The sequence below is a fragment of the Euprymna scolopes genome, chromosome 13 (assembly GCF_053919585.1).
Source record: "Euprymna scolopes isolate OS-2025 chromosome 13, ASM5391958v1, whole genome shotgun sequence".
NCBI lineage: Eukaryota > Metazoa > Mollusca > Cephalopoda > Sepiida > Sepiolidae > Euprymna > Euprymna scolopes.
This window is the reverse complement of record NC_136494.1, coordinates 74,305,312-74,315,446: the sequence shown is the minus strand read 5'-3', so window position 1 is coordinate 74,315,446 and position 10,135 is coordinate 74,305,312. Positions and strand designations below refer to the sequence as shown.

Genomic DNA, 10,135 nt, shown 5'->3' with positions numbered 1-10,135 from the left:
GGATGCAGTTGTACTCTCATTCCTGCTTTTCTTATTTGCCATCTTTTATTATTCCATACATAGAATCGTGGAATGTCAACATAGTATAGTGTTTTTGCAAAAGGATCACGGACACAAAGATCAAAGAATTCCGTAAGTGTAGTCTTGGTCATATTTTTATTGTGTTGGATCGTTTCATTTACTTGGTAGAATACCTGTTGCTGCTCAGGAAGATGTACTTGGAGACGAATCACAGCAGGTTCTCTATTATGAATGGGAAAGCCAGGAATAGTAGAAACAGCCTCCGATGGACCAATATACCTATCAATTAAGTGCTGTGCCACTTCATCCTCACGGTTTACTCCAAAAAAAGTTGGTCACTTCCCTTCATTGTGTATTTAATGACATATTTTATTGAGTGCACAGAAGAGCATATGTCAACATTTAAGTGACAGTTGAAGATTTTTAGTAACTTCAAATTATGAGAAACAACCCATTCATTTGTAATATTTTGGCGTAGCCTCCCTTCTTTATGCCCATGATGTCCACCCATTTCAGGAGATCGACGTCGGTAAACGGGATAAGAATCCTCTCTACACCTTGTATGCACACTATAATGCTTAGGATATCTCTTGCTACATCGTCCGTCCTTCCAACATGGTGACTTGTTAGTGCAATATGGGCCATGGATTATGTGCTGCAGTACCAACTGGTGCCCCTGAAAGTCTTCATTGGGATTAGGAATCTCAGCTTGCACAAATCTGTCATATTCTTGTGGTCTTGGTTTCGAGTTTTCATCTATCCATAATAAACAATGCAAGTGCGGAAGACCTCGCTTCTGATATTCAACACTGTGAACATAAGCAATACATTTGCCAAACAGACCTTGGGTACCAGTCAAGTACTTTATGATTTTTTTCTTTAGGTCAAACACACGAACTATCAAATCTGGTCTGTCATTGGGTTGTTGATTCAAAAACAAATGCTCCTTTATTTCTGGCCAGTTAGGGTTGCATGTCATGGTGATAAAAAAATGTAGCATTTTCATAACATCGTACATACATCATGGCATCTTGACACCGTTCCACGAATGTTGAAGATAGAATGATTCTCCTTCCAACATTGTTAAAATCATCATTATCATTTAGTGCATCAACAAAACCTCTGTAGCTGGTACATCTGACAGTGGATTGGTTCAGTCGAATATAATTCAAACTTTCAGCCCCAATTTTTGCAGCCATATCAACCAAAAACTGTTGCAACAAACGCCCACAACTTAAGAGATGATTAAATTCATTTTCATGAACCATAATGGGCATAGTAAGGCATTGCAGTTAGTTTTTTGTTATTTGTCATTTGCATCTGTTGGTGCCAACCGTCTTCTCCAGATGGAAAGAACAGGACATACTGAAGAGGGTCATACGATCGGTGGGATTCAGATATAGTTTTCAGTTGTCCTTCTCTGTGTGTAAGAACAATGTCACGTGAGGATGAACGTGGCTCATTATTATTTTGAATGAGGATACCCACCTCGTTGGCAACTTGATTATTGAACCTCATGCTCTTGAGTTGGCCTCTTATCAGGATCGATTTCAATTGTTGCAGTAGGAAGGTTTTTTATTTCTTCTTTAGCATGCCTCAGTGTCAAGATGTATTGATTGTGCTGTGTTAGAATGTTTTCCAATAATTCAACAATGTTGCGTTGAATGGTAACATTTTGCAATATTTTCAATTTAATTGCAACGCTGTCTTGTGAATCCAAAAATTATATCTGAATGTACTGAGCTTGTTATTCAGGGTCAGGGATAAGTGATCCAATATAATGATGAACCTGGCCTTGGATCACAACAGAAGGATTCTAACCATCTCTATGACTGAGTTCCTTTGCTGCAAAAGAAGTCATTTGAAAAAGACAGTTATATTGTCTTATGTTTTTCCTAAATTCATTAGCAATGGGTTCATCACTGCTGAATAAATGATGGATCTGAGGAGGCAAAGGCACTTTCATACAGCAAAAATTTGCAGTCTCTCCATGAAAAAGATGAGCTCTGCAGTGGCCAACATCTGCAGAGAGATTTTGCATCAACCTCAAATTGTTTCTCATATTCTGATGATGTAATCGCTCGAGTCTTTCTGCTTCTGTTCCTTCACTTCTATTGTATCTCAGCATTTCTCTTTGACTGTTGAGGTGCTGCTCTCTGTGCCCTAATGTTTCTTCAATTCTATTTTGCCTATCTCTTTCTCTCTGACTATTCAGGCGCTGCTCTCTCTCTCTCTCTCTCTCTCTCTCTCTCTCTCTCTCTCTCTCTCTCTTCAAATGTCTCTTCATTTCTGCTTTGCCTATCTCTTTCTCTCTGACTGCTTAGGCGTTCTTCTCGCTCCTCTAGTGTCTCTTCATTTCTATTTCGGCTGTTTTTTCTCTCTGACTGCTGAGGCGCTATTCTCGCTGGTCCTGTGTCTCTTCATTTCTATTTTTCCTCTTTCTCTCTGACTTCTTAGACGCTGCTGCCTTTCTTCCTGTGTTTCAGCATTTCTTCTTCGTCTGTTCCTTTCTCTTTGTCGTTGGAGGTGGATTTCTCTTTCTTCTTCAGTTTCAGTTCTTCTTCCTTTTGGTCTGCTTGGTCCTGCATCACAGCTTCAATTTTTATCAGCCACTTGTGGTCTTGTAACTTTGCGTTTAGGCATGATCTGAGGGGAAATACATTATTTCAATTTTCTTCTTCATTAGTAGTAGTAGTAGTAGTAGTAGTAGTAGGAGGAGGAGGAGGAGAAGTAGTAGAATAGTAGTAGGGAAAATACATGTCAACTAGTAGTAGTAATAGTAGGATGGGTAAGAGGAGGCGTAGTAGTAGTAGTAGTAAGAGGAGGAAGAGGAGGAGTGGTAGTAGTTGTAAAGAGGAGAAGTAATAGTAGTAGCAAGAAAAGGAGGCATAGTAGCAGTAGTAGTAGGAGGAGGAGGCGTAGTAGTAGTAACCTTTTTTTAATATATATCAATTTCTTTTATGTATTGTTTTTCACCCTTATTCCAGAAATCTACAGGGTTGTCATACCAGCCAACACAAATTATTGTACGGTGCTTGCCAGATATGGTATACGACTTGAAATTATGAAACATATTATGGTACACTGACTGCTTGTTAATTTTCATAAACAGGTTATTATTAAATTTAGTATTATACTAGACTACCCGTAACTCGTTAATTCAGTATGTTATATTAGCTATGGAATTAATGTATGAGCGTAATACTTGTGACGTAAAGAAAATAGGTTTTGTGACATAATAGAAACATTTCTATGAAAGTATATTAAAATGAAAAAAGAATATAGATAGATTTCTATGAGTCGCTCTGTTTATAATTGTTTATTCTTAAAAAATAACTTACATCCATTGAATTATAAGTGGTTTGCCATACTTATAGGTAAATGTGCACTGAACAGATACCATAATACTTAAAGTTAAATTCAAATTTTGAAATATCTTTTAATTTAAACGTGAAAAAAAAATTAGGTCGCTGAAAACGTACACAGTAGAACAATACCTTGTAAAATAGTAGATTTATTAGTAAGAAAATTGCGTTAAAACAACTTAAACGTAATACGAAAATGAACGATGTAAAAAAAAAATGCAGAAAGTATTAACAATTGTTTATTTGGATAATTTAACACGCAAAAGAAATTAGGCCCCTAAAAGCGTACACAGTAAAAAAAAATACGTTGTCAACGGGTCAAAGTTGATTTATTTGTGAGAAAATTGCGACAGTATAGTTGTAATACAGAATAGTTGCAAAATATCCCCTAAGGGGTCAGTATATTATATTATATGGAATTAATGTATGAACATGACACTTGTGACGTAAAGAAAATAGTTTTTTTTTATGACATAACAGAAACATTTCTATGAAAGTATATTAAAATGAAAAAAAGAATATAGATAGATTTCTAGGAGTCGTTCTGTTTATAATTGTTTATTTTTGGGAAAAAAACTTACAGCCATTGAATTATAAGCGGTCCTGCATCACAGCTTGGATTTTTATCAGCCACTTGTGGTCTTGTAACTTTTCGTTTAGGCATGATCTGAGGTGAAATACATTATTTCAATTTTCTTCTTCTTCATTAGTAGTAGTAGTATTAGTAGTAGGAGAAGTAGTAGAGTAGTAGTAGGGAAAATACATGTAAATCAGTAGTAGTAATAGTAGGATAAGGAAAAGGAGGCGTAGTAGTAGTAGTAGTAAGAGGAGGAATAGGAGGCATAGTAGTAGTTGTAAAGAGGAGAAGTAATAGTAGTAGCAAGAGGCATAGTTGTTGTAGGAAGAGGAGGAGGATAGTGCGCAAGCAAACAAGCAAATAACCAAGAACGACAGAGTTTTAGTATTATATAGATGTTTGTTCGATTATCGAGTGTTAAAAGACGTTATGTATACTTTTTTACTTATGCATGTATGTTGACATGCTGAATTGTTCAAAATGAGTTGCCAGTATTTATAATTTTAAGGTTACCATGAGTTAAATTTCTGTTTTTGAGTGATTATTATGTTTGCATTTGTTTTTGAGCAATATTACGTCACGTAGAAAAGTGTACTTTTTTACAGTATCTGTCATTAATTTATTAGGTGGAAGAATGCAATAGTTGCAAAACACTATCTCTCCCTCACGTTTGTAATGGGGTTCTTAATAATCACATGATTATTTCAGTAGGTTTCAGTAAATGCATAAATCCGAAAAAGAATATAAGGAATATCCAATGAGGAAAAGAGAGAGAGAGAGAGAGGGAAAATAAGAATTAAAAAATAAAAAATAAATTAAGATCCTTTATTTAATCAAGAATGAGAATGAACTAAGTTTAAAGTAATGTTAAACTTTCTTATTCAATAAGTTTTAAACAAAAACTTTTCTTAAATCAGATAAAAAGGTTAGCCGATATTTTTGTCAATAAACAAAGCAAGTTCCAGATACGAAACTAACATAGAATCGCAACAATATAACTCAGTTGATTGATCCGGATTAGAAAAAATAATTTAAATTAAATAAAGCAATAAAGAAATTTAATTTAAGAAATCAATGAATAGTATTAATAAAACATATTAAATCGACACATGTAACATTGTATGATATTCTGTTTGAATTTTTTTTTAATGGAGACACGAAAATAGGTAAATATATAAATCTTTTAGAAAATACTTTGCAAGGATGAGTTTTAGGTAAAATAGTTTCACTTGTTTTCTTTTCCTTATAAGGGAAATGGTTTCCATCATGTTTTATTGTTAAAGTTTTTTTTATTCAATAAGTCTGAAGAAAGACTGTTCATGTGAAAATTTTCAAACGACATAATGTTTGAATTTTTCCGAATAGTCTTGAAACAATTGTAACTAACGATGAAATACACTATTTGTTGCTATCAACCTATTCTTTAAAGTTTTGGTTTTTGTTAAAACAATATATATATATATATATATATATACATATATATATATATATATATATATATATATATATATATAAGTGATCATTATTGATCAAACCGCGGCATATATGTTTTGTGCAAACATCATCCTCCGCTAGTAGGTGATCTGAATGAGAAAAGTTTTATCCTAATAAATTAGTTAATGGGTGCTGCTGCAGTTTAAATCCCGTGTGTCTCGCTCAGCAAGGCCTGGGAAACGACGAAAAACCGCCGGATTATATCGAGTGAGCAAAAATGGATGCGGAAAAGGAAAAAAAGAAGGAAAGAGTGTATTTTTTACCATTTAAACCAAAGTAGTATAAACACCTCCAACCTACCGATTTTAAGAACAGCTTTGACTTCAACCACGGAAGCCATAAAATGGAGAGGTTGGGGTGTTTATACTACGCTAGGTTAGGTCATAAAAGTACCTTTTAAAGGCCGTTTAAACGTATTAAGCATACGAAATTAGATTATCATTTTAGGGGTCAAACGACGTTGGGTTACGTCGTAAAAAATATTAAAATAACTTTCCATGCACGAACAAAACAAAAAATATATATGTTCACTAATTCAAACAACAAAACTTTTATAACAAAAAAAAAACAAAAAAAACTGAAGTGTTCGTTAAGAATAATCGAATTCCGGAATAAGAGAATAAGCGACCAACTAATCAGAGCAGCGGACTATCCCGACGGATGACTTTATTATTTTTTTTATTCTACTACGGGAAAGTTAATGGCATATATGTGTATGTATGAGCCAGCTACGGGTGGTGTAAGCGTAGAATCGGTAGAACGTGTAGCCTTCCTCTTAGTGAGTACTGGTGGTGTTGGTAGGACTAAATATTTAGAGGGAAAATAGGTAACCCTTCCTCTAACGATATTACGATTGTAATGTTGTTGCTCCTAGGATGTAATGTAGTATGTATTATAACGATTTAATTTTTCTGCAAAGGTACTCGAAAGTAACCTAAAATAGTGGCTATTCGTCTATCTGTATTAATTTTGTATGTGGCATCAGTTGTTGCAAATCTACGATACTTTGGTCCAGAGAGGAATTTCTGCAATCATTTTATAATATATGGAAATTTCACTATGATAACATTATGAAATTTAAACTATACCACGTGGCTACTTTACAACTAACTGCAACATAGTTGTTTTCCATTAAATAATGAAATTTTGTCCATATACAACCATCGTGCCATTTTTTTATTTTCTTTTTATTTTACTTACGTTTATCTCAAGCAAGGCTTATCGCCATTAATACTAATAACAATTCTGTTCTAACTAAAATTCTACTGGATGCTAAAAGTTTAATTATTAGTAAGGTGGTACTAGCAATACAACTGGGATTTACTTAAGACTTCTATTCGTACATCACTGACAGTATTATAGCATGATGGCAGATGGTATTAAAGAAATTATATTTAATAGAGAGTTCCGTTTCTGAAATTCCGTGTAGACTCGGTGAGCTTGGCCGACAGATTCCCGAGATTGAGACAATACACCTGAAGAAGATCGAAGGATACATCGACAAAAACGGTTGTAGAATAAAAGTCTAGATGTGAGCAGGAATCTGAAAAATTGAAATCATACAATATAATTTTTGTTCTATAGGTTTACATACACACGCACCCCATATATATATATATATATATATATATATATATATATATATATATATATATATTTATATATATATATATATATATATATATATATATGCAGTAGAAAAACATTGCTTAAGTACATACTGTTTGTCGGCGAGTGCATTTGCTTTTGCGAGGTGGTAGAGTAGTGCTCGATTAAGGTCACAAAGATTTTAGCGGAGAGGGAAGGAGTCTGATAGGGCGATAATTGAGAGGGTCAGTCGTTTCACCAGAATGCTTGTGCACTGGTACCACAGAGGCCATCTTCCAGCTATGACTGAAGCTAGATTCAGCCATGTATTATTGTAGAGCTTGGAAAGTACGGGGGCTAATTCAGCTGAGCATTTCTTAATTAGTATAGCAGGCACAGAAATGAAACACTGCGACAGGGAGACAGACGTTGGAGCTTGGTTGACAAAGCGGGACCTATTTGGGACCATGCTTAGAGAAGATGAACAAGATGTTTATTTACATTACATTTAAACTTCTGCATACGAGTACAGTCAGGGTGTTTTATAGGGGGTACATATTTAAATGTGGCGAGACTTCATATTGGAGTCATGTATAACGAGGATACGTATAACGGGGAATCATAATACACCAACAACGATGGTGATGACAATTCCGAGGGGAAGATAGTTATAACAGTTATTTGTCCATTATGACGACTGTAATGATAAATATGGAGGGAGATATTTATAACAGACTGCAAAGATCCTTGGGGACTTCATTTTAATACGGACTGGGAGATGTGATGCAACAGTTCTTATAACATATAGAGGAGAGGAGATACATTATGGATAATACTTGGAAGTGGTTATACAAAATCCGTTACAAGATGATGATAGAACACATTTACCTTTTCTCGATGGTGGAAACACGACACGAAAACCACAGTGACAATATATATATAGTTTAGTAGAAATTGTAATCAATAAAAAGCTGAAGAAAGTGCTCAATACTGTTGTAGAGCAAATATGCGTTTAATTTATATATATATATATATTATTTTTAAAATGTAATATTCAGCCACTCTGATGAGTCGTAGACGACGAAACATGTGTCAGTGGATAATTACATTTTAAAAATAATATATATACCGCTCCCCATGTGGGGGTACCAAATTGGTTAAAAGGAAAAATTATTACCAACTCGCATTTAGGTAAAAATGCACTTTCGTAAATAATTGAATTCATTCAAAGCATATCGCTAAAACCAAAACAAAACAACATATATATATATAATATATTACATAGGCATCACCACTTATCAAGACCCAGAAACCATTCGAGCATAAGGGTTAAGAGTGTACAGTAGTCAATTGGACAATTTAGTAATCGTTACTAATGGAAATTCGGTAAATTTGTTAACTTAAGTGGAACGGCTCATCAAAAAATTTGTTTACGTTGGACTTGAAGACAATCAGATTGTAGTCAACTGGAAAGCAAGAAAACGGAAGACAGTTCCACCGGCGTGCACTTCTAAGAAAGAAGCTTTGTTCATGGAATCTACGTTTAGGTTTATGCACAGATAAAGAGTGGGAGGGGAAATTATTGATAGTGTTTTCAGCTAGACGAGTGTTTTTTGTGAAAGTTTGGCGAGGGAGCATCATAGATGTAAGCTCAGTCGAAAACTTGCCATGAAAATTACGATAAAGCAGAGACAAACTTCCGTATTATTCAACCGGTCAATGATGATGTCAGGAATTGAGCTGGTATGGATACATCGTCTACTTTCCTCCCTTCGCTTCTAAGAGCCTCTCTTCTAGATCTCTCCTGATTCTCTCCTGATTCTCTCTCTGACTCTCACTGAATCTAACTTTGACTCACTCTCTAACTTCTTAACGTTGAACACACAGATTCAATATAAGGAGAAATCTCCTTTGTTTATGACGTCAGAAGTGTACTGTCGACCAACGTGACTATATCACGTTTTCTACACATGTCCATCCAACACACTTTTAGCAAACAAAGAATTCTCAATTTTAATTGTTTAATATCTAACCTACTTTTAAAAAATATATTTTAACCCGCATTGTGCATTCATTTAATTGATATATTTAATATACAGATTTCTAAAAGAATGGACAATCGACTCTTTTTCCAACATTAATGATATTTCACTATTTTAATAGAATTAACAATGGACTGAAATCCTAAGATTCTAATTTGCATTATCTTTAACACTTGCGTAAAGGGTTCGATTCTAGGCCTTTCCTAATATCATTTTCACTTATCTAGTATGCCTTCTTACTTACATGAGAAGGGGACATCCATTACATGTAACAAGGGAAGCACATGGTATGAAGGGAATTCCGAAGTTGATCTGTTCGAGGAAAGAAACGACTAGAGTAGAATAACTTCTGGCATTTAAGGACCACAACAGTGAAGGGGTGTAATTTTTTACTTAACGGGATTGTCGGGGTATGTATGTATATTTGTGTGTGTATATGTGTATTGGGGTGGAGAGGGCTCCCGTAAGCCGTGGTGAAGGCAACCTTTCTAGGAAAAGCAAATCTCTGATTTAAAAAACCATAAAGCGGAAGACCAGTACCCGCATTAAGCTGGTCTGCAGTTTAACTTGTTGCTGGCTATCTTGCTCTTGCTTGTTGCTGGATCTCAACATTTTGAACCGAGAGAGAGACTTAGCTGTCGTACAAAGCTAAGACTCTTTAACATCATCTTTGTATAGATACTCCCTCAGGCATTTGGGCTCATGGATTTTAAATGTCTGAGGGAGTGGCACTCGTCTGACAAGACGTTGCAATCATCACATCATGTCGAGGGGGCATAAGTGCAATGTGGTCATCAGAGAATATTCTATTAAAATACTTATAAAACAGACATAGAAATGAAACACTGCGACAAGGGGACAGACGTTGGAGCTTGGTAGACAAAGCGGGACCTATTTGATTGGAAATTTTTCTTTGGACTCTATCCAAAAGGGAGAGATTACCGGTATATTTCATTGTTTCTTACACTATACCTGACAAATTCATGAGCACTAATCCTCTCGTGGTTTCTAGGCCTTGGTATACAATGACCTGTTAGAAACAAGTATAA

At 34.9% G+C, this 10,135-nt stretch overlaps 1 protein-coding gene across 1 annotated transcript; it reads right to left on the bottom strand.

Annotated features, from left to right (window-relative positions):
- Positions 1 to 337: 337 nt before the first annotated feature.
- On the bottom strand, positions 338 to 1,000 carry LOC145292283 (uncharacterized). Its single transcript, XM_080138607.1, has one exon. The coding sequence runs from the start codon at positions 998 to 1,000 to the stop codon at positions 338 to 340; it is 663 nt and encodes a 220-aa protein (XP_079994733.1).
- Positions 1,001 to 10,135: the final 9,135 nt, after the last annotated feature.

Excerpts from the sequence above, each read along its gene's own strand:
- LOC145292283 (XM_080138607.1), bottom strand. The coding sequence starts at position 1,000 with ATGACATGCAACCCTAACTGGCCAGAAATAAAGGAGCATTTGTTTTTG.